The sequence below is a fragment of the Elephantulus edwardii genome, unplaced genomic scaffold (assembly GCF_000299155.1).
Source record: "Elephantulus edwardii isolate Elephantulus edwardi_28Jun2011 unplaced genomic scaffold, EleEdw1.0 scaffold00019, whole genome shotgun sequence".
Classification (NCBI taxonomy): Eukaryota; Metazoa; Chordata; class Mammalia; order Macroscelidea; family Macroscelididae; genus Elephantulus; species Elephantulus edwardii.
In genome coordinates, this window is record NW_006399769.1 from 27,325,867 (window position 1) to 27,352,060 (window position 26,194).

Below are 26,194 nucleotides of genomic sequence, written 5' to 3' on the forward strand. Positions count from 1 at the left end.
AGGAAAAGCAATCGTATGTCCGCTATCCAGAACCTCCACTCTTTAGACCCCTTTGCAATGCAAGTAAGGGTGATGACCTGCTTCCTGCTGGGACTGAGGATTATATCCATAAAAGAATTCAACAGAGAAACGGCAGGAAGACCCTTACAACTGTCCAAGGGATCGTTGATGATTACGATAAAAAAAAAAACTAGTGAAGGCGTTTAAGAAGTTTGCCTGCAATGGTACTGTAATTGAGCATCCAGAATATGGAGAAGTAATTTAGCTGTAAGGTGACCAGCACAAGAACATATGCCAGTTTCTTGTAGAGATTGGACTGGGTGAGAACAACCAGCTGAAGGTTCATGGGTTTTAAGTGCTTGTGGCTCACTGAAACTTAAGTGAGGATTTCCTTGCAATGAGTAGACAATTTCCCTTCTGTCCCTTGTCACAAGTTTAAAACGTCACAGCTTGTATAATGTAACCATGTGGGGTCTACTTTTAACTTGAACTAGTGTAACACTTTCATACAATAAACTGAAAAGAGGCATGCAAAAAAAAAAAAAGAAATAAATAAATGGAGAAGTGTTAGAATTAAAGATGAAGAAAGTACAGAGACAAATAAGAGTGTTGATGATTCCAACAAAGATACAAGTGAAAAGGCAGAGACAAGTGAAATGGCTAAAGTAATGACAGCAAAGGCTATATAATCCCCGATCGGCACAGAATTGGATCACAGCAGCGCAATGATCTTGTTGGTATGGACTATGTGATACCTAAATTAAGAGTTTACAGTAAGTTGTGTTCACTCTTTTCTACAAATAAAGATGTTGCAAAGAATATTCACTGCAGCAGCCTCATCAACAAAAACTAAAGAACTTTCTGCATAATTTATCAGAAGAGGACAGAAGAAAGATGTGTAAGAAGCCTAACATTTTATTTTTAAAGAATTACTTTTGTTTTTAAAGCTAACTTTTTTACAGTACTGGTAGAAGAAATTCCAATACTCTTGTTTTAGTGGATCAACTACTAGATAACTCTTCAAGTGTTTAAATGTTTCAGTGAAAAATACGTATAAAGTTAATCAAAAGCAGTTGTTTTATCACAATATCTTTAGAGACATACCCTATGTAGAGACTAACACTGAAAGCTACTTTTAAGAAATTACACCATTAAGAAAAAGATGTACAAACATTTCAGAGAAGTGCAAATTAGTAACTCCAAGCTTCAGAGCAATGCAAAAAAAAAAATTAATTAATCCATTCTTTAGAAAGTATTAACCGTTTTTTCATTACTTTCATTTGCAACATTCCACACTCATATCTGAGCCTTGTCTACTTTTCAATAGGAATTTGAAGCTTTTTGGTTGCATTTTAATTTTTTAAAATGTTATTAATGTGATCGCTGTTTAGGATGCAGGTGCAGTTTGAATGTCATGCTGTTATTCAAGTAATTAAAAATGTTACATGTTTGGGTTTAGATCTGTAATATTTATCCCTAAGTTCTTGCTAGACTTAGTATTTTTCTAGTCAATGTATTTCCAGTGAAATGTAAAAATATTCCTGTTCTCTTTGACCAGCAGTAATTTGTCAAGATCTTATTTCTTCTCACTGGAATCCTGTAGCTGCCTTACACCTGTGGTACCAACTAATTCTGGAGTGTTTAGACCATTTCTTCATAGTTTCAAGATGTAACTTTATATTGTAAAAATAGTCTGGCCATAAATCCAGACACATGCTTCTAATTCATGTGCCTACCTATACATGTGACCTTTGTGAACAAACATTTGCATATATTTTACTTGTAAACTCTGCTGCAAGACTGCTTATGTCTGTGGTTTCAAGTTACTAGAGTGAATACCAATAAAAGACACAAGCTTGGTCATTGGTTTGTATGTGCCTGAAATGTAACAAGATGTTTTGAAAAAAATGGCTTCACTTTGGAATACATTTCAATTAGGAATTTTATCTTACCTGTTGAATAACTTCTGGATATAACATGGGTAGACGTTCTGCAATCAGAGCTAATCCACCCATTCCTGCAAACACTTGTAATGGTGATTGAATTGGACAGGTTTCAAGTAAAGATTCATCTAGTATTCCTTCCATAGACTCATCACTTGGAGTCAGAGCCTCATCTTCTGGACAACTTCCAAGTAACTCTCCATGATCTAGAAATATTGCACAAACTAACAGATAAGAAAGGATCTGTATTCATATTCTTTCATTTCTAAAAGCAGATATTGTAATTATCTCTAATCATCAAAAGAACGAAAGTACTCAGATCTTTTGTATTAAAGTTAGATGCTACGGCAACCTTTGACTTCTCATTCAAAGTTAAAGACTGAAACGGAGCATAACCTGAGGGCTTATTAGAAATATAGTTCCTCAAACCCTACTTTAGACAAATCAAGTAAGAATTTGCATTTTTTGAGTGGCAATCTATAAACTTTACTAAAACGTATGAAGTATTAGTTTTCAGAAGCTAGGAACAAAGTTGTGTGGGCAATCTATAAACCTATTAAAGTTTAAAAAGTACTAGCTTTCAGAACCTAGTTATAACTTAAATTATATGTTAAATTTAGTAAGTCCTTTGTCCTAGAGATTATCGGTAAATATTACTACTACCTATATGTTATCCTCTAAAGGAGTTAATGAGAAAAATTCCAAGTAATAACAAAATCCTCTTTAACTAGAATATAAAATTATACCATATTATTTTACATTTGAATTATTCTCAAAGGAAAAAACCAAAAAAAAATCTGTTCAACACATAACCAAACTATGAATACTCAGAGACAGATAATCCTGAAAAAATCTGAGCAAAATAAATTTACTATTAATTCTCAAAGAATACAAATATATACTCCACTTTTTTAAAAAAACAAGATTTTATATTATAGAAACAACTAAATAGTAAACAAAAAGTGTTGCATTAGTAAACTGACAAATGTAAAAATACAAGTCAACTAAGTCATTTGCTGTAAAAACCTTTCCTTCCTCATTTGATAGAGTATAATTTTAAAGGAGTATTAGATACTTACCTTTCTCAGTGTGCAACCTTTTAAATGAGTCTGTTTTTGATAGGCTTGGGTCTGTGATAACTCTTGAACCCAACTTAACAGTCAGATCTATTGAGCGGTAACCTTGAGGAAGTTTTCGGTCATACAGGAGAGTTAAGAGCTGGGCAAGTGTCATTTCCGAAGGCAACGGCTGGCCTAAAATCAACATAACTAAGTTAAACTTGGGATCTAAGGAGACATGAACTGGATTTGGTATAGTATATTATTGTCTTTACAAATTAAAGATGAGTTTATTTCTGACACTAATTTCACAAAAAATGTTAAAATCAGCACAGGGAAATTTCACAGACATTTTAATTTATTTCTAACGTGTGAATAATAACGTAGGTAGAGTGTTATTTAGTTGTTACCCAAATTTGATCAAGATCTTGTGATTACTGGACCACAAGAAAAGATAATATAATAAACTGGAGGCTGGAAAGCTTTCTGTAAAGAATAAGAGAGTAACTATTTGAGGCTCTGCCACCAATTATGTTTATATTGTGATTACTAAACTCACTGTGTCACTGCAGCATGAAAATAGCTACAGATAACATATAAACAAAAGGATGTGACATTTCACTACTTTATTTACAAAATAGGCTCATTTCCCTTTTCTCATATAAGCAGATAATGTAAAGCTAAAAATGGAAATGTACTCAAAGTTTGTCAGCAATCTGATTAAAACTAAATAGTAATAAAAAGGATGTAAGTTTGATCAATGGAAATGCATCTGCCCCATAATTTATTGTAGGAAGGGAAAATATATTGTTGACAATTAGTAGCATATCTAATATTTTTATTGTTAAACCAACTCCTAAAAAAGTCTGACCCACACTGCTTCTTATTTTCCAATAGAATCACTAAACATGAATTATACCGCTCACTGTGGCACTAAAACTTGGCAAGCAAATTAAAAAAGAAACATGCAACCTTATAGTCCTACAGAACAGATAGAAGTCTCTTTTGTTGTCATTTGACTTAAATACAATTATACAGAGAAAGTCTCATTAACTCATTTATTTAATTCTTCAGTAATATTTCTACATAATGAATCTTACATTAAACTATAAATATCGTCTGGGAGGAAAAACCCCCCATCATTTACTAGTATCATAATAATTAACAACAAAGAAGAAGAAACTGCTTCATGTAACCTCAAAGCTTTAGTATTAAATGGGGACAAAGACTTCTAGGGGGGAAAAAAGTATGGAATAATGAAATGTAGGGCATCCAGTTAAATTTTGTATCAGATTATTCAACAAACAGATTTTACCCTAAGTTTATGAATATTTAAATTAATAATGATTAAAAACCACACTAATGTTTATATTTTTTATTTAGATCAAATTATTAAAATTCCATGGGTGAGTTTTATCCTGAACATTACCTGCCAGGAGTTTGTGAAACAGGTGAAACACTGGGACAGTAATCATTTTGTTGGCAGTCTCTGCTCCTGAGGAAGCATTCCCTATTTTTTCAGGCATTGTCCTCCCTCTCCTTGATGGTGGGCGAGGTGGTGTAGCAGACACAGCACGCTTAGATTGTGATTTCAATCCTGTAAGAACCAAGAAGATTCTATTAAGTCAAAACATTAGGATCAGATAGGAAAATGTGTGCCCGAGATATTTTAATAAAAACCACCACATTGCTAGTATTTGCTCTACTACAGTATTAAATCTCACAGTTATGTTTGCCCATCTCTATGTTATGTTTACCATGACAAAGCATAACTAACTTAGAATTTACAACTGTACAAGCCCTAGTAGCAGAATGTTTAACATGTTGAGCCAAAACACTGAGGGTCTGTATCCAAGAGCAGCTTTTCTAGAGAAAGATAAGGCAGTCTATTAATATTTAGGAAGCTCTGGTGCCTTGCTGGTAAAGAGATATGCTTCAAACCCAAAGACATATGTTCAAATCCACCAGCTGCCCCAATCACTGAAAATCTACTAAAGGGCAGCTAGGAGTTGGTTTTGACTAAGTGGTACACAAAAATAACACTTGTCCCATTAGGATTTATTATTGGAAATCTGTAAGAGAGTTGTTGCCATGAGCTGGTAGGTTTAGTACTTTTTAAGAAATGGGAACTTGCTCTTAACTTCTGAGGGACATTATCATCAATTTACTATGCTGAAGAAGTGCTAGTGTTTGTAATTTTTCTCCAAGAAAGAATGCACAGTTTTTCTATCAGAGATCAAACTAAGGAATAAGGCCTTCTACAAAGTGTCTTCTTTTTGGAATAAAAGTAATTCTAACTATATTTTAAAAAAATTAAGAATCCTACAAAAAAGTTTCTGTTGTGATTTTCTTGATCCTCCTCACATTATAGCAGAGTCCTTTTAAACATATTTTCTGCTTTCTAATTTTATATGAAAACTTAATTATAAAGGAAAACTAAAAATTCTAATTTAGAAAACTAAACAGGTTATCTAAATTTTGCAATATGAACTCTAAGAACATAATTCTTCATATAACATATGGGGTGCTTGAGACATGAAACAGATATAATAATTTAAAATTAAGGTTACAAAAAAATAAAAGACCTACCAGAGGCAACAACAACACTGTAATTGTCCTGAAATCCATTCTCTGCCTTCACTTTTTCTTTTTCTTCATGGTTTTTCTTTTCTTTATCATCTTTTTGTTCACTAATGAGTTTAGCTGTGATACTAGGAGTATCTGTAAAATATTTCAGAGGGTATTTTATTATTGTTATTAGGAAGGAGAAATCACCATAATTAAGTAAGTAAGTACACTTAAATTCCAAGCTTTAGAAGACATTTAGGTAACTCTAGTAGCCCAGTGGTAAGAAGTTGTGTTGCAATTTCAAGGCATGCAGTTCACTGCCACAGCTATTCCGTGGGAGAAAAATGGGCAATCTCAAACCGTGTGATTAACTATTTCGAAAAATGCACTGGAGGGTCAGCTGATGAATTGGTTCTGACATGAGGGCAGAAAACAACAGAGGACATTATATGTTCTAATACTACAAAGCTCCAGGCATGACATATCTGGGTAGCATAAAAGACTAGCAGTTAAAACCCATCCAGAAAAGCCTGGGAAGATATACCTGGAAAGTTTCCTTTAAAGGCAGGGTCATGAAAATCTCATAGGACAGATATATTCTGCATATAATAGCACCCATAAGATATAATCAATTGACAGAGAACAGCAATAACAACAGATCAAGAGGTAGTAAAAATAATTACAAGGAAAATGTGTTTTATTTTATTCATGTGCTTAAAATATTTGTATCTAATTTAGATATCACCATTTATGAGCCCTAGTGGTGTAGCATATGATATAGGTCAGGTGGTTGGAACTAACTAGCTAATGCATCGGAGAAAGATGAGCAGTCCCCTGTTAAGAGTTACAGCCCCAGAAACCCAGAATGGGAAGGTCATTATAAGTTGGACCTGCCTCAATGAAAATGGGTTTTTTGTTGCTATTACATGCATATGAAGTTGTTATGGTGGTTTAGCAAGTTACATGTTGTGTTAACAGAAAATTAATCAATTAAACATATTAGCCAATTTGTAGGAAAGATATGCGTATACTCCTCCCTTCAAGATTTCTAGCCTTACACATCCACTACAGAATCACCGTGAGTCAAGACTAACTCAACAGCAATAAGGCTGGTGTGTGCATATTGAGAGAGTATTATTTCAAACTAAGGAAATTAAGTTTTAAAGAAGACACTAACACCAACACAATATAAGTTGTAAATAGACGTTTAAAGCTCAAAGCCCTATATTTACACTAAAAATATACATTTAAAAATTAATACATTTTAGAGATTTTTTATTATGAATATTTCATTTGGTTATGACAGAGACAACATTTTAACTAGGTAAAAATTATTACTAAAAGTTTAAATAGACAATTAATTATTGAATTAAATATATTTTTAGCTAATAAGGAGCTGTAGGTGGGTAAGCCTCTTGTCTAGAATCAATCAGGACGTAGTGGGCGAGCTTTGACGGTGTGCCCTTGGACCTGGTGTTAAGTGTGGTTGGGATGAACATTCTTCTATGTGGTACAGTGCTAGTCTATCAATTTGCTATACCCAAGTAACTTGGGGTTGTTGTGATACTGAAAACTGTGCTACTGACGTGTCAATTGCCATAATGGTTACCCATTGTGGACAGTGTTTGATGGAGCTCCCAGATTGAGACAGGCTTGGAAGCAGAAGTGGCATCCATTTCCTAAACAACATTCTTCTGGAAACTATGAACGTAGAGAAATGATGATAGTTACAGAACAGGATTTAGGTCTTTTGTTCATAGGGTCGCTATGAGTCATGTTTGACTTGAAGGCACTTAACAAGAACAGGATATAAGAACTGTAATATAAGTGAGAGGACAATATAACTTATCTAGCCAATAAGAAATCTGAAAGACTGGAAGAACTGGTTCGATATTAGAAATATTTTTAATTCTGTGGATGCAGTTAAAATGTGTCTCTTCTCAATGTATTTTTTTTTAAATGAAGGAAAAAATGAAAAACAAAACACAACAGAAGTAATCAAAAAATGGCAAGAATATTTATACAAATCGGACTTCAATACTTAAAATAGTAGGATAATATATAAAATAATGGGTTTCAGATTCTGCGTGTCAGGCAAGGCAGGAGAGTAACAACTGAAAGAGTAGATTATGACTAGGATTGCTAAACCTTATTGTACAAAGAGAAATTTCCCCTGGTCTCAGTAGAACAAAACTTAAGCTGTCAAGCTATGCTGAATATATGGAATAGTAGTAGTACATGAAGACAAAGATACTGACTAGAGGTAGCAGGGCACTTGGGCAGGAAGGAGAGATGTGTTCAGGTAGAGAATGCTAGCGACCTACAGAAGGTCTCTTTCAAGTTATTAATAACTCAAACAGCATACACCTGTGAGGAATCCACTAAATGAAAAGCATAATAGGGAAGATTTACCAGAATTAAGACAGCATCCCAGAACCTCTTCAATTAAGGTATCAGAAAATAAATAGAATAGATATGGATGATAACTCTTGAAAAGGAAAAGAGGCAGTGCCAATAACAAGAAAGCATTGAGATGGAGCATAGAATTACAAAGAATACAGCTGGGTTGGTTTTTTTTTCCTTTTGTAATTTTATTTTTATAACACTATTCTGTAACAGGGACAAGTTAGCATAACTGTTGCTTTTGTACCAACAGAAAACATGTTTCCTTAGTCATTCTTCTTCAAGCTCTTTGATATACATTACTGATTCTCTCCTAGAAATTCACACAGCTCTTTCCACCAGACTTCAATGATACTGTTTTTTTGAACATTTTGAATAGGCTGTCACTGTCTGATCTGCAACTGTAAAAATGCTATTCTCTCCTTGTTCAACATTTTCTCCCCATCCCCATCCCCCACCATGTAGCTGGTAGTATATTCAAGAGCCATTACTGCTCAATGCTCTCGATGTTGAGAGATGTGCTGTAACACACTAAAATCTTAGGGCTTTAATCAACTAAAGTTTGTTGTTTGTTATGTACAGCTGACCCAGTCAGTCAACTGTAAGAGTCATAAAAATTAAGCTGACTGAGCACCCAACCCAAGTGTTCTGCTACACATAAAAAGAAAATTCATCAAAGTTAACATTGGTGAATGAGCAACAAAAACATGAAGAAATCAGACATGTTCTTGCTGTTGTTATGTGCTGTGAGTTGCCTGCGACTCACAGCAACTCCTGTACAATAGCTCTGAAGCCTGCCCTGTCCTGAGCCAGTCTCACTGACTCTGATACCAACCCTCATTGCCTTAACTAAGGCAATACAGTAACTACTGTATCAATTAATCTCACCCAGGGTCTTACTCTCTTGTGCTATCCCTCCACCCTTCTAAGCACGTTGTCCTTCTCTAAGGATTGGTCCCTCCTGGCCACATGATCTTATTAGACAGAACTTCAAAATCAGCCTCCAAGGAGAATGCTAGTTTCACCCTCTCCAAGATAGAACTATTTATTGTTCTGGCACTCCATGGTACGTTCAAGACTCTTCTCCAGCAAAACTCAAAGGAATCAATTTTTCTGTTATCCTTAGACACTGTCCAGCTCTCAAATGCATAGCAATAATTGCAAAGACCATGGCCTGGAAAAGGCTTACATTTTAGTCTCTACTCTGACGTCACTGCTTCTCAGTACTCTGGAGAGGTCCCTGACAGCAGATCTACCTAATGCAGTTTCTCTTCAGATTTTCTGACACCTGGTGCCAAGAGTGTTAATTGTAGAGCCAACCAAGCTGCAATTGTTAGCAACCTCAATCTCTTCTCCATCTATCATGGTGTTACCAACTGGCCCAATGGTGAGAATCTTTTTCTTCTTGATATTGAGTTTCAATCCATATTGAAGACCATAGTCCTTGATCTTTTGCAACAAGTGCTTCAGGTCCTCCTCAGTTTCAGCAAGTAAGGTTGTGTCATCTGCATATCCTAGGTTGTTAATGAGTCTTCCTCCAATCCTGATGCCACACTCCTCCTCACAAAGCCCTGCCTCCTGAATAATTTGCATACAGAATAAAAAAGTACGCAGATACGACACATCCTCAAAACACTCCTTTCCTGATTTTAAACCATGCAAAGTTTCCTAGCTTGTTCGGAGGACTGCTTCCTGGTTTAAGTACAAATTTGACATAAGCACATTAAGTGTTCTGGGAATCCCATTCTCCTCAAGGTTAACCACAATTTGTTGTGATCCACTCCTTGCATAGTCAATGAAACATAGATAGATATTCCTCTACTATTTTCTGCCTTCTGCTAAGATCCATTTGATACAATGATATCCCTAGTGCCATGGACTCTTCTAAATCCACCTTATATTTCAGGTAGTTCTCTGTCAACATACAGTTCCAGTTGCTTTTGGATAATCTTCAGCAAGATTTTGCTTACACGTGATATTGCATGATAATTTCCACATTCTGTCAGGACACATTTTTATGAAATGGGAATAAATATGGAAAGATATATGCTTCAAAGCTCAAAAACATAGCAACCAGTAAATGCTGGCAACAGTAGTATAAAAAGACGAACTATAACACACTGCTGGTGAGAATGTAAACTGGTACAGTCTCTACAGAAAACACATTATTTCGCTTGAAAGTTGGAAGTAGAAGTAACATTTGATATAGCAAGATAAAGGAGCTTTGACAGATATATACAGAGTCATGTTCACCGCAGCATTATTTACAACTGCAAAGAAATAAATAATCCAGGGAACAACAGTGGAATGGCTAAAGAAACTAAGAGACATTCACACAATGTGATGACACAATATTAAAGAATTAGAATTTGTGAAACACCAAAAACATGGGTGAATTTAAAAGAAATTATGCTGTGTCCACTATTATAACAAGGAAAAGAAAAATTTACACGCAAATAAGAATCACTTTTGGATGGTTACCAGGGATGGGAATGGAGGAAGAGGGTAATAAAAATTATAGGCAAGTTGGGTGAAAGGAAAGGCAACATATAATATCAGACACTGTAATTAATTAATTAATTAACTAATGATAAAAATAAACTATAATTGACATTATAAAACAAAATGTATATGAATAATTGAATTAAAAACCAGTATGACTTCTAAATGTTTAAATTATACAGATATATAAAGAAGGGGAACAACCTGCTTGGACTAGAGTAGGTTGTAAGTATAAAGCCCAGTGAATTTGTGACAGTGTTCCAGGAAGGGAAGGGTTTATCCTAAGAAATGGAACTCAATTATGGCTAGGTCTATGCTACGTTTTCCAACTTAGCACTCTATTCCTATTCCAGTAGAGATGCTTTTGCAAAATCAATTTAAAGTAAAACATTGATTTCTTAATTTAATCAAATATACTTCAAGAATTCAAGAGCTGAAGTACTATTTTACAGCACAGATTTATTAAAAATTATTGTTATAACAAATCATTCTATAGATGTACCATTTTTCTTTTGTGGAACGTACGCCTGAGACACAGTATCCAGTTGGCATGATTCAGTTGCCATCCAGCTGTACCACAACTGACTGTCTACAGGATCCTCACAGTCGTCATCCAGTTGTGGCACCATAGACAGTTTACAGGACTCCAGCCCATTACTCACTAGTTTCACCAAAACAAGCTGGCATACCTAGTCACGTGAGTTATTCTTCTAATAACTCTGAGTCTCTAGAACACGATCGAGTGAATTACTAAAACCACGGCCACAAAAGAACTGGGAAATTGAGCCATGGATGGACCTGTTAATATCAGAAATTATGGACTTATTCAGTTTATACTTGAGCTTTTGGGAAAACATTTCCCTGAGACTTCTTATAAATAGTGTGCCATTAATCTTAGCAGAAAAACTTGTAAAAAGGAAAATAACATAAAAATCAACTTGGAAAAAAAAATTTTTGAAGATGCCTTGATGTATTCAGACTGCTGCTAAAAAGTGAACGCAGTAAAATACATAATTTCATAAAAGTTAATAAAATATCACATATGTATAAAGTTAAGGAAAATACATAATTCTGACTTGCCTGATACTCTGTCAAGAACTTCTGACAATGTAGTTGAGACTGGTAAATGAAGAGTACGGAACTTGTGGCCTGCTCCATACATTGGATGCTGGATGACATGGCTAGTGGCATTAATTCTGCCTTTGTACAGCTGTAAAATAATTCAAAGGAAGTAAAGTAACTTTTTGGAATGTACAACAGTATGAAAGTTTCAAGATAATAATTCATGTAATAAGTTATTAATATATACAAAATATACAATACATGTATCTTTAGATATGACATGTTTATATACTAAGTTTTTTTTCCTCTTAGGTTCAGTTTTTCATTAGCTGTTTGGTCTAAATTTCTCTATTCTCCCCCCAATCAAATTACAATACTCAGAGTAAACTATACTTCAGTTGTTGTAAGCAGAGGAGTTATCCAAAATAATTTTCAAGCTCTATCATGTGATGCCATCTCAAAGGTATGTGCTTCGAATCCTTAATTTGCTCCATCGGATAAAGATGGGCAACCTCTTCCTAGCAATTATATTGTCTCTGAAAACCCTCGGAGGGTCAGCTATGTGTTCGTTATAACTCGACAGTACACAAAAATATCGCCATTAAAAAAAAATAAATGTTCTATTTTAGTCTTCTGCATTAGAAATCAGAAGCTTAAATCTGGAAATTGACTAGGGATGACAGAAAGAGAACTGTTACCTTTGAGCTGTAATGCTAGAGAGGAGTTCTGAATATATCATGGTCTGCCAGAAGAATAAATAGGCTCGAGCTAGAGAGGGTGAAGCCAGTCTGCTCCTTGGAGGCAAGGATTCTAAGGCTTTGTCTGACATACTCTGGGCATGTTGCAAGGCGGGACTGTTTCTTGGACAGGGACAGCATGTTTGGAAGAGTGAAGGTACGCAGAGAGGGAGACCCTTGATGAGATGAACTGATAGTGACTGGGATAATGAGGATCGGTGTGTCAGAGACGGTAAAGTTGGCACAGGATAGAGCAGGTTTCAGGGCTGTTGTACATAGGGTTGCTATGAGTCATAAGCAACTCGATGCACATAACAGTAACAACAAAAAATTTCAAATTACAAGATATCTTTACAGCTAGTCAAGTTTTAACTTTAAAGTGTTATACACTCACTGGACAAGGAGATTGAAGAAACATTGTCACTTTTTCATCCTCTAGCATCAACTGCAAAAATAATCTTCGAATAAACCCTGAAATGTTCCCAGATGTTGGAAGGTTCCCTCTTTGAGGGGATGTCTGGAATAGTTCACAGAGAACCTAGCAAGGAAAGTTATTTAAACAGTTAAAGGCAGTATTTATTTGAAATTTTTCATTTTGAAGACTGAATGGAAAATAAAGAATGTGGATTACCAAATACATTTTAATGAATCAATTTAGCAGATTAAAAATTGAAAGTGCTATCAAAATCTCTGTAAGAGAAATTGCTAATTAAGATTTTGACAAAATGATAGAACCTTATTAAAAATGTTAAGTATTTTAAAAAGGATGCACATATTAACTAGAGACCAAAGTGTATTATCCCAGTATTAAATTATTAGTTGGTAAAAAATCCACAATCTTCTACGTAACAGTCAAGTTACTTGATTTTTTTAAAAATGATGATAGCATTGATCATAGAAATTGGTCGTTTGACATGAACAAACAGTTTAAAATAAGTTGTGAAGGGAAGACAATAATTTGCTAGTGACAGAGTCCACTTCCATTAATACCTTGCCTCCAGAAACCCTATGAACCTGGAGCCAAGGATGAAAGTCAAGCACCTAAGTGCCAAGGACTTTCATTCCTAGGGTTGCTGTGAGTCACCTACAACAACTCGAAGGCACTTAAAAACACAGAGAGTGAGCAGTTGGCCTAGTGGACCAAAAGTGATGCTACCAAGTCAAAGGTGGGTGACTCCACGGCCCTAAGGCCTGTCTTTAATTGTTTCTGGTGAAACATTCTTCTAGGTCATATAGCCCTGCTGTGTCCATGTCCACTTGCTGTACAGAGGTTACTTGTGGTTGCTGTGAAGCTGAACACTGACACTGATGTGTCAAATGCAATAATGGTTACCCATGGTGCACAGTGTTTGGTGGAGCTCCCTGGTTAAAACAAGCTTGGAAGCAGGAGTGGCATCCGCTTACGTAATTAGCTTGCCTCTGGAAACCCTATGAACCTGGAGAGAGGATGAAAGTCACACAAGTGTTGAGGACTTTTCGTTCATAGGGTCACTATGAGTCACCCACGACTCGACGGCACTTAACAACAACAGTGACAGAGAACTCTGATGGTCTTGTGGCAAGGGAATTGCACTGCCAACCCAAGGATGTGATGTTCTAATTCACCAGCTGCTCTGCGGGAGAAAGATGGGCTATCCTCTCCTAGGTAATTTATAGCCTCTGAAAACACATGGGATAGTCAGCTATAAGTCAGTTACAACTTGAAGGCAATGCATTGTTTCTGAGCTGATTGTCTGCCTATGTCTTTATATATAACGAAACAACAGAGAAAAACCCTGCTGCCATCCAGTCGATTCTAATTCAAAGAAACTTTTTATGACTGAGAACACTCCCAAGTTCTTTCCAAGGATATATACAATCTTCATAAAAGCAGACTGCCCCATCTTTCTGTTACAGAGTAGTTGATGGGTTTCTACTGCTGACCTTACAATTAGCAGCCAAACCTTAACACCTGGGCTACCAGTACATCTTGTTATCTGATATACATAATACTTGAGCCTAACAATAAATGTCCAATAGGTATTGCTAACTCTATGTTATACATATACTCAAACTTGAAACTAAGAACAAAATAATATAAAATGTAACTAAAAAGAATTCTGATAGTTATAGTTTTCTGGATTTTAGGTAATTTTTCAAGAAACTCTTTAATGAACTTGGAGAAATGAAGAAAGTTATACAAGTGTTCAGGTCTTTTGTTCATAGGGTCGCTATGAGTCACCTACAACAACAACATCCATTATTAAGTAATCAGTAACTATACTTTTTTCCTCTGTTACTATGACATGTTGCAAGGAGGGACCAGTCCTTGGAGAGGGATGTCATGCTTGGGAAGGTGGAGGGACAATGTAGGAGAAGAAGCCACTCTATGAGGTGGATTGATTCAGTGACTGGGTTAATTGGGGGGGGGGGTTCAGAGACAGTGAGGTTGGCACAGGATAGGGTAGAGTTTAGGGCTGTGTACAAAGAGTTGCTATGAGTTGACTTATAATTTTAAACATCTACACACACTAATTCATATACATTGTACTACAACTGTATATATACAATCTTTTGTTTATAGTGGGTTTCAAGAACTACTCTTTTGAGCTTCTTGTTCTCATAAATGCAATTTTAATAAACAAGATTATTATTCAAAGCTTGAATCCTCTTCAATTGTCCATCATCTCATAAAAAAAAATTAGTAGTGTTTTTGAAAGGAGGAATATCAATACATTATTTTTAACATGGTCTAATTTCAAAACTTTAAATTCATCTGCCTCCTTTACCTAGTTATCAATAGTATATGAGATAAGTCTTATGAACTACAAACCAGATTTTCTTATATTACCTGTGCCATCAGTTTTTGATTATTGGGGTGGCATGAAATGCACTGCAGAAAGAACGCGACAGTTGCATTCTCAATTGCTGTCCGTTGCTGAGTGGTCAATCCTGATGGAGCAGCTGAAGAAAGTGAAGTGGATCTTGCACTAGTCTGCTGTACACCTAAGTTATGCCCTCCAGATGTAGAACCAGAGTGACACAATAAAAACAGAAGTGCTGTCCACAGTGGATTGACTTCGGGACCACCAAGCCAATCTTTCATAGTATGGCTATTGCCAACTTCTGTCAAAAATCTAAGAACAGGTGCAACCAGGTCTGCTGTGATAGGCATCTTATTACACTGTTGTAGAGCATGATGCCGCCTGAGTTTGTCCTGGGTAGTATCTATAGACTGAGCAATGCTTTCCGAGTAAGAAATGTGGCTAAAGCAGAAACTAGCCAGACTCCTCACAAGAAGAGATGGTAAACCTGAGTCTAATAATTGCTTGATAGCTTCTGGGGACTGAGAAGAAGATGCAAGGGTGGCCAGGTGCGATTCAGTTAGTGCAGGAGGTGCTTGTGCATATTTCGAGTCATCTGTTAAAGCAGAGCTCAGATCTTGCTTTTTGCTATCATCTGTCATTGACAGTCTATGGTGACACTGCATTGGAGGAGGAGTAATTCCCATCCAGCCCATGAGCAAAGAAAAATAATTTGGGTGTATATGACACATTGAGCAAAGCAGACTGTCAACAGCTTTCTTCAAAACCATATTGCAGGGAAGAGACATGGACCAACTGAAAAGAAGCCTATGGAAATAAATGAAATTATGTTAATAAGAGACTATATAAATTATTGTTTTAAATATTTTTACACAAACTGGGCAAAATTATCTAGCTTTCTGGATATAATATAAAGTAACACAAATTTTAAATATAACTTTGATAGGCAATTTAATGGTTACAGCAAATATTGTCAATGTTTGGTCTGGGAATTATCTAATGATATATTTCCCATGACATAGGACATAGACTAAGGCAGACTAGGCTTGTAAAAAGAAAGGAAAGCAGAGGTGCACGGTTCAAATCCACCAGATGCTTTGCTGGAGAAGGAGGAACAATCTCCTCCTGTACCAGTTAGATCTGATTTGACAGTACACACACACAAAATAATAAAAAAACTAAAAAAAAAAGGGAGGGAAAAGAAATATATATATATATCTCACCTATATTTTATTCTGCTTCTAACATTCTATGTAACCTTAAAAGGTTACCAAAAACACTAGAGAAATTTATATCAAACATTTTCATTTTATTAGATGACATTTTCATTTAATTAAAAGCTATTATGAGTTTTACTAATAAGTCATACATTACAAGAAAAAGTAGAGTCACATATGAAGATAGGGTATAAAGGATGATGTCAATCATTTATGAATGATGGAATTTTTTCTTTTGTTATATACCAAAAGTAAGTTCAGCAAACCCTGGGCTGGGTATGTTGGAATGTCATTAAATGTAATCTATTTGTGAAAAGGACAATCATAAAAACTAAAGAGAGTATTAGTCTTTCAAAATTCTGAAGTATATGTATATTCAACAGATTCATTTTTTTAAAACTCTGGGATACATATTTTCACTGGAGAACAAATACCTAAGATTGATTTTATACTAGTGCATACATTATGCCCTTGCTTTTAGTTAGAAAAAAAAAACAGAAGATAGCCATCAATAGCATAGTGTCTTAAAACATCAAGGCTAAATAATTCTGTGATGTATCATTTCAAAATTATACGTGATTCTTTTTAATTACCACTTTAAAACTATTATTTTCATTAAAATAAGGATTTAAATATGATGTTTCACCAAGTGAATTCCTTAGAAGGAGATTTATGAGGAAATCATACTTACTCAAAGAGCTCTTGGTCTAGCAGTGCTGGTAAGTCATACTCCACAAGCAACTCATAACTATGCCACAGAATTGCAGCTACACAGTGCAAATGTGACGGGGATGGCATTAGAAGACCATATTCTATTGCTGAAGAGTTAGGGCACATGTAGCTCATTCTGCCACTTCTCTTCATAGCAGCTACTTGTGCAGAGTCACTGACCCATTTTAACAAGGCCTGAATTCTTAAAAGAAGAAAATTAATTTCATGAACCAATTACTAACATCGACATTAAGACATTTCCAATGCAACACAGAGTGACTCTACAGGACAGTGAGGACCTACTTCTTAAGGTTTCTAAGCCTTTAAAACAGACCACCACTTCTCTTTTCCACGGCACAGTTAGTCAAGTACTTTAACCACGGCATCATCAGGGTACCACAAAACTGACATTAGGTAAACAATACACTATATTAAGCAATGAATTAGTAAGAAAATGCATACTGTTCTTAACAATTTTAATGCAAAACGGAGAGGGGAAATTAAATAAGCAATAAATTCGTGTTTTCTATCATTTTGCCAATTGTAATTGTAATTAGGTTAAGATTTTTAAGAACTATGATTCAGCAATATATTTTATCTTATTTGTAACAAAATAAAAATGTTTTGAATAGCTGGAACACAGCTTAACAAACTCACTCTTTCCTCTAAGACTTCTCTTATTTTTTATCAAATCCACATAACCCAGTGTAGTGATTTGAAGGTAATTTGTACAAAGTCTAAGACAATGAAAAATCTTTCATATACTTGGCCCCTATACATTAAATGTCAGTTTGCACCCTCACTTACTATAACATCATCCACATACAAGAATTCACTAAACACAACCCACTCACCCTAATTCTTTAGGGCAAAGTAGGACTGCCACATAGGATTTGAAAGGCTACAAATTTGCTTGGAAGCAGACTGACCTATTTGCATCTGCAGAGGAGGGTGTATGAACAACCATTTGCATCAGTTGCATCAGTTTAATGCAACTCATTGAAAGCAAAATTCCTTAAAACAGGGCCACAAAGCTGAAAAAAATTTACATATGTTGAATACATGTAACATATTTTAATTTTTTATTCCTTTAATTGGAGAAGCTCATATCAGCTAGGCCAGGGGCAGACTGTGAAACAGACAAACCATCAACCACTTATATATACAAATTCAAAATAAAGCTCCAGAAGGTTAAATCAAATACACAGAAACCAAAATTTAATCTAAGTCTACCCAACATGAATGTAAAAATCATCTCAGGAACAGGCTTGCAGCCTTGAACATCAATGAACGAAGACCAGACAAGCTATGGGAGATTTACCAAGAATATCATCCATGAAGAATGCAAAAGAAGTCATTTACAAAGACAGAGCAGGAACAAAAGACCACGAACAAAAGACCACGATGGATGTCAGACAACACTCTGATTATTGCACTAGAGCACTAAAAAGCCACAGCAAAGAGAAGAAATCAAGAAATTAAGAAGTTGAACAGAAGATTTCAAAAGGTCGGGAAGACAAAGCCAAGTATTATAATGCAATGTGCAGGGAGCTGAAGTTGGAAAATCAAAAGGGAAGGACTTGTTTGGCATTTCTTAAGCTGACAAAAATTAAGGAGTTGAACAGAAGATTTCAAAGGGCAGTGCGGGAAGACAAATCAGAGTATAATAATAAAATGTTCAAAGAGGTGGGGTTGGAAAATCAAACTCCTTTAGTTGAAGGAACTAAAAAACAAATTCAAGCCTTGACCTGCAATACTTAAGGATGCTATGTGCAGAATACTGAATGATCCAGGAAGCACTAAATGAAGATAGAAGGACTACATAGAGTCATCATTGTACCCAAAAAGAAATGAGTGACAGAGAATTTTACAAAACAATGTATGATCAAGAAATCATGAAAACTGGGCCGATTGGCAGCATCATGATGGATGGTGAAGAGACTGAGATTGTTCACAGCTTTAGTTTGCTTGGCTCCACAATCAACACTCCTGGTACCAGCAGCCAGGAAATTAAAAGATATGTTGCGATGGGGAACTCTGAAGTTAGAGACCACTCTAAAGTACTGAAGAGCAACGATGTCAGTCTGGAGACTAAAGGGCGCATGATACAGGCCATGGTCTTTGCAATCACCTGCTATGCATCAGAGAGTTGAACAATGACTAGGGATGAAAGAAGGAGAATTTATGCCTTTGAGCTGTTGTGTTGGAGAAGAATACTGAATAGACCATGGACTGCTAGGAGAAGAAACAGATTTGTCCTGGAGAGGGTGAAGCCAGGCTGCTCCTTGGAGGCAAGGATTCTGAAGCTTCATCTGACATACTTTGGACATGTTGCAACGAGGAACCAGTTAGTTCTTGGAGAGGGACATCATGTTTTGGAGGGTGGGGGGCACGCAGGAGAGGAAGACCCTTGGGGTAATGGGGGTAAGTGTGTCAGAGACAATAGGATTGGCACAAGATAGGGCAGGGTTTAGGGCGGCTATACACAGGGTCGTTATGAGTTGCAGGGGACATGACAGCACATAACACAACAACATATGATCAAGACAATGGTGATGAATGAAGACGTTCAAGCTGCTCTAAAGGAATTTGCGCAAAACAAGGCCCCAAGTTTGATGGAATACCAATTAACATATTTCAAGAGGTGCTGCCCTGAATGTGCTTACCAAGTTGTGCCACGAAATCTAGAGGACAACTACCTGTCCAACTGACTGGAATTTCCATTCCAAAACAAGGTGACCCAACAGAGTATGAAAATTATTGAACAAGATCACTAATATCACATGTAAGCAAATCCTGCTTATCCAAGACAGACTAAAACAGTACAACAACTGGAAACTATCAGAAATACAAGCCAGATTTAGAAGAGGCTGACACTAGAGACATTATCACCCATGTCAAATGGATCTTAGCCAAAAGTAAAAAGTACCAGAGGAACATCTACCTGTTTTACTGACTCTGCAAAGGCATTTGACTGTGTGGGTCACAGCAAATTGTGGCTTGAGAAGAATGAAAATCCTGGAACACCCGTTTGTGCTTAGTGAAACCAATTACTGACCCAGGAAGCAGTCCTCAGAACAGAGCAGGGAAATACTGCATGGTTCAAAATCAGAAAAGAAGTGCATCAGGGATACATCCTGTCTCCATATTTCTTTAATTAGTATGAAAAACAGATCATTTGGAAGAATGAGCATTATGAGGAGGAATGTGGCATCAGGACTGGAGGAAGATTCATCAACAACATGATTATATAGATGACTGATCCTTGCTTGCTGAAACTGAGAAAGACCTGAAGCATTTACTGCAAAAGGTCAAGGACTGTAGTCTTTAGTATGGATTGAAGCTCAACATCAAGAAGATAAAGAATCTCACCACTGGGCCAACTGGCAGCACCATGATAGATGAAGAAGAGAGTGAAGCTGTTAATAAATTCAGCTTGGCACCAGCAGCTAAGAAATAAAAAGATGAACTGCATGGGGGAAGCCTGCTGCCAGTGACCTCTCCCAAGTGCTAAAGAGAAATTATGTCAGTCTAGGTACTAAGGTGCGAATAATCTATGCCTAGGTCTTTGCAATTACTTACTATGCATCAGAGAGCTGGTAATGACTAAGGATGACAAAAGAAGAACTGACACCTCTGAGCTGTCAAGAGAAAAAAATGGGTCTGACCTAGAGAGGTGAAACCAAGTTTCTCCTTAGAGGGAAGGATTTTGAAGCTCTGTGCTCACATACTTTGGGTGTGTGCCCAGGAAGGACATCATGGACAGAAGGATGGAGGGACAGCACAGGAGAGGAAGAACCGAATGAGATGGACTGATACAGTAACTAGGGTAAAGAGTTGTCAGCACAGTGAAAATGACTCAGGATAGGGCAGGTTTCAGAGCTATAGGTCACACTATGAGTCATAGATGACTTGATGACACATAACAGTGACAATTCAGTATTTTTAATTGTAGTAGACTTCAAATATGTTTGCATAAATGATTTTAGTAGACTATATATAATTATATGTATATCAAATATAATCACATACAATTCTAGTAGACTTCAAATATGCTTAACATACATTCACATATATTAGCATGTAACACATACAGAATGTGCACGCGCGTAAGTGTGTGCTTATGGTTTTAAGAGAAGAACGGGAGTCACCACATACCTCTCTTTTGTTCCAGGATCCTGAGTTGTTCCAAGTTGGTAAAGAATATCTATTGTAGAGTCAGAAGAAAGTCCATTCAGTCTTCCAAAAAGTAAAGGACTATTCAAATCTGGCAGCATAAGAATTGAGGGAAAAAAATACGTCAAACAAGCAAACTTGAAATGTAATGCTTGCTCAATGACTTTTTAATGTATTCATTAAAATAACCCAGCTGTAAATTAATTTTAACAACAAATAATGATGGCTTAATTAAAGGAAAGGAAACCAATCAGGAGCAGAATCGATCACAGTTTATCAAAAGCCATTATTTTGCAGACAGGTAAAATCAAAGTTAACTGTCACCTGTAGGATCACTGCCTGATGCTGCACAGTTTCGCAAGAGAATGTCTATGAGTTTCAGGCCAATTCTAGTAGATTGCAGTCCTATTTTTACAAGCACAACCTCAATGTTGGGTGAATGCATTCCACAGTAAGGTGACATCAATAAGGCAGCACAAGTCTGAAGTAAATTAGCAGTTGGCGCAGCTGCACTTGCCATCATTCCTTCCAAATCACTTATGTGAGTAAGGCAATGATGTAACAACCGTAACCATCCAATACTGAAATACAGAAACACAAAATGGTTTATAAAGTACTTTTTCAAATTATTTCAGGTGTAAAATGAGCTTCTTAAAAATTAACATGCGGCATTTCAAAAATACTACATTAAAAAGAAAGAAAAATAACATTTTAGAATTCTATGCAAACCAATAAATAATTAACTATATAGTTAATTTCCCTAACTACATCACAGCATTTAAGCACTAAGTGCTGGATCTTCCCTCATCTCCCTTGCCTACCCACCTCGCTGTCATGCAAACATTTCAGTAAGGGAAAGAAATGGCATGCATAGGATTAGACGCTAGCAAACTCTAAAGTCCTAGCAGAATGTTAATTAAAAAATAAATGACTAATTTTTTCATGAGGTAAAATTTTAATAAAAGCTGTCTATAAAATTTATGGTCATCATACTTTACTAAAAGTAACTGTTGGCTAGAGGAGTTCTAGCAGCAAACTGGTGAGAAACTGTGCTGCAACCAAAGGCACGTGGTTTGAATTCACTAGCAGTTCCCTGACAGAAAGATGAGCAGTGTCTTCCTGAGCAATTAACTACTTTTGAAAATCTGCTGTAGTTCAGCTATGGGTTGGTTCTGACTCTGGTATATAACAACAACAACAACAATAAAAACAACAAAGTTGATCAGGGGATATATAAAAGTATTTATTTGCTCAGTTTATATATTTCAGAGATAATCCTGCTGACTTCAGGAATTACCATATAAGACTAAGTCATTTTTCATTTTGATCAGTTTGTATTAGTCAGATATATTTCTAATGGTAAGTATTTTAGAACTCCATATTAGAAGAGAATTCGCTCCTTTAGCTCCTTCTGGGTGCCCGAGACCGGGAAGCCGATGGCTGACCAGTCACCAAGCGGGCGAGGCAGGTGCGTGACTTGGAACCCTCGGGGCTGTGCCTGGCCGAGACCGCGGCCAAACGCTCCCGCCAGTTTCTCCTCTCTGGGACTTTGTTGGGTTTTCTACGCGATTCATTATATTTCCGTTTCTGTAGTACACCTATATTAAGTATTCAAAATAAACTCTTTGAGCCACAAAAAAAAAAGATAATTCAAAGAAATGGAAACCATACTCATAACTTGAAACATGGAAAGTATCATCTCAAGAATAAAATGCACCTAAATCTCAATTAAAACAAACATCAGAATTCTGCTTCTACAAATGTATCATCTTCATTAAACCTAAAAAATAATGGAATCATAAAAACCTTTCAAAATAATGAGTAATACAAAATACCTTGTCTTGGATACCTGATCCTCAGAGGGAAGGAAGGGATTATTGACTGTTGCTGAAGAAGTAGTTCCAAAAGCTGTGAGACCCAGTAATTTAATCTGTGAAAGCCCTAAAGTGCTGGCATCTCGTGGACGATGCAGTCTAAGGCAGACAGCAGAGGCTACTTCAGCTTTCACAAGCTGAATTTTGATGTAGGTGAGACCACTTGTGACAACAGGTGTGGATAAAGGCAGCATATTTATCCCATCTGCACTTACTTCAACAGATACTGAGGATGGGCAGGCTGTAGAAAGAATTAATAAAGAAAAAATAAAATTAAGCTTCCAAAAGAAAATCCTACTAAAATAAAGGCTTCAGTTACATTAAGAATTTTACATGCCAGAAATTTAATAAAGAAAATTTATATACCATATCTTGGCCACTGACAGTCACCATAATTATTTTGGGGATCTCTTTACCAATATAAAATATTTGACCTATATTATGGTAATTGTATGTTAAAAGTCTAACTTTGATTTAAAAGAGTAATTAATTAAAACGTATGCAATACAGACTTATCTGATTCTTTGTAAGAAAACAGTAGCTAACTACTAGCTTACAAATTACTAGATAATTCTTTACTTTCTCCGTGACTCATCTCTAAGAGTTTGATACCATACTGTAAAGTACAATTAAAAATAAAAATCAATATTTCCTATTTTAATAATAATTCAAAGGCCCCTTTTTTTATTTAAACTATAATTTATCAAAAAAGTCATTGAGTCAGCTACCTTTCAAAGTTACAATTAAATATATTCCATGAACAATGTCATTAAATGAAAGTCATCACACATAAACATTACAAGAAAAAGTTCTTAACATAGGTATTTATCTTATAATGGGGAAAACTATCTATGGACACTATGGTGGATAGTAGATCTGACCAGAAAAAAATAAGACTGCTATCTCCACTTACTGTCACTGAATCGGCTCCAACTCACAGAACCACTCCTTCAGGTTTCCAAGGCTGTAAATCTTTAGAGGAGGAGACTATCCATGTTTCATTTTTAAATAGATGATGGATTTGAAGTGCCAACTCTTTGTTAGAACATCAATATACTGCACATTACACAGTGGAGATTCTTATGTGTAATTGAATGCATGTTAATTTTTTTTTATTTAAAATTTTTTATTATTTTATTAGTGTGTGTGTGTGTGTACCATCAAATTGGATCTGACTGGTACAAGAGGAGATTGTCCCTCCTTTCCCGGCAGAGCATCTGGTGGATTCGAACCGTGTGCCTCTGGGATTGCAGTGCAGCTTCTTGCCACTAGGCCACCAGAGCTCCCCTTGAATGCATGTTAGTTTAATATCACAATAAATTTGAAGCAAAAAGCAAAATATATCTGAAATATATCTACTGAATATCATCAGGCATTGTCTGTGTGAGGGCAATTAGGCATATCATCCCACCTCACTGAAAATGACTTGGTGATAGGTGAAAAAAATTGCCTTGTGATCTACTTGCAACACAGTCATTGAAAATCCTATGGAGCATACTGCAGCTCTGGCACACAGACAGACACAAGTCAAGCCCAGTACATAGTGTTATTACATTAAAATTGTTTCAAATTAAACAGTTTTATTACCATGTATATGTATATTCTTGCTATTTTTTTTTTCCCTTTGAGAAATCATAGTTTCTTCCCATGGCATTAATTTACCAAATATTACTCACTAGCAAGAGATGCAAGGTGGGGTTGGATATGTATCTCTTTAAGAAGTACTGCTGCAGGAAGGTGAATGGTAAGGTCACACCACGCCTCTTCTGGCAGGAAGATATATGACCAGGCTGCAGAGCGAGCTCTCCTGTGCGGTGGAGTGGCCTGCAAAAGCACCTCAGCTGGCTGGGCAGTAGGACTGCTAGATGTGATGGTCCCTAGAGAAGAGATTAGAAATAAAAACAAAACTTACAAAAGAATCTTGATAGAACATTATGCGTTGTCCTGATGACTAACAAAAACGGAAATTAACTGGAAACATTTAATGCTGTTAATATACTTGGTTTCCTTAGCATAAGGGTATTTATTTGTCAGTATTTAACAAAACATCAAGGCATCTAATTGACCAGACCAGCAAGGAAGCAAGTTTTTCTTTTAACATTACACATGAAAAGTTTAAAAGTTCCAATTGAAGTAACAAAAACAAATCTCGTAAAATAATTCTCGAGTGATGTAAATAAAATTCAATGTCTAATACAAATGTCACATTGAAAAGAATATTTACTCCAAGATGTCAATGAACATAAATTATAAAAATGAAAAGAACTGTATGAAATACAAAAATGACAAAACTTCTGTATTTAAAACTTTTATCTAGATAATCTCATTTAAAAAGCATTATCGGCAGGAACAATAGTTTCATAAAATACACTATATAACACGGAAAAGTCTAGAGAGCACTATGCTGACTATAATAACTCAGTCACATAAAGACAAATACAGGATGTGGCCAGTATTGTGAAAACAGGAGAGTAAAGGAGCAAGATATGTATAAATATTCAAAAGGTGAAAGGGAAGGGAGAAAAGTAGAATGAGGACAGGGAAGGGGGGAGGTAGGACAGGAAAGTGGAGGCAAAAATTACTAGGATAGCAGAGGTTGGGGCAGACGGGGAGAGTGAAGGAACAAGAAAGATTTAATGGGCACTTGAAGAGATGGGGTGATGATGGGTATAGATCAGTAAGAATTATATAAAATAAAAGGTATACGAATGATTGTATAAGACACAATATACATGAAAGAAACAAAAAGTTAGCAATAAACATCTCCACCATAGGGAAATTTTGCTTCTAAAACAAAAGTAAAAATTATACATGGAGTGATGTAAGAAAGACACAAAAGGGCAGAAACAAAATTCTAGCTACATGACATTTATCTAAGCACCCTCTTCTCAGGACACTTAATCCCTGTCCAGTTATCAGATGTATAGCAAGTGATCAGAAAGACTATGGCCTAAATCAGATGTATGTTATTCCTCAAACTAGTATCACTACTCCTCAATAATTTGAAGAGGTCCCTTGACTGCAGACCTTCCCAGTGCAATATCTCCTGATTTCCTCCCGGCTGGTGTTGGCTGTGGATCCAAGTAATAAAATTTCTGACGGTTTCAATCTTTTCTCCACCTATCATGATTCTGCCTCT

At 36.0% G+C, this 26,194-nt stretch overlaps 1 protein-coding gene across 1 annotated transcript in view; it reads right to left on the minus strand.

Annotated features, from left to right (window-relative positions):
- BIRC6 (baculoviral IAP repeat containing 6) overlaps nt 1-26,194 on the minus strand; it is a 281,200-nt gene that overhangs the window by 73,593 nt on the left and 181,413 nt on the right. The window contains exons 50-61 of the mRNA XM_006882363.1: nt 24,732-24,932; nt 23,017-23,296; nt 21,506-21,762; nt 21,164-21,272; nt 16,986-17,207; nt 15,104-15,884; nt 12,668-12,811; nt 11,555-11,684; nt 5,591-5,722; nt 4,431-4,598; nt 3,023-3,196; nt 1,953-2,149 (exon numbers count right to left, since the gene is read on the minus strand). Coding sequence (XP_006882425.1) covers nt 1,953-2,149; nt 3,023-3,196; nt 4,431-4,598; nt 5,591-5,722; nt 11,555-11,684; nt 12,668-12,811; nt 15,104-15,884; nt 16,986-17,207; nt 21,164-21,272; nt 21,506-21,762; nt 23,017-23,296; nt 24,732-24,932 — 2,795 coding nt within the window. The remainder of the gene's footprint in view (nt 1-1,952; nt 2,150-3,022; nt 3,197-4,430; nt 4,599-5,590; nt 5,723-11,554; nt 11,685-12,667; nt 12,812-15,103; nt 15,885-16,985; nt 17,208-21,163; nt 21,273-21,505; nt 21,763-23,016; nt 23,297-24,731; nt 24,933-26,194) is intronic.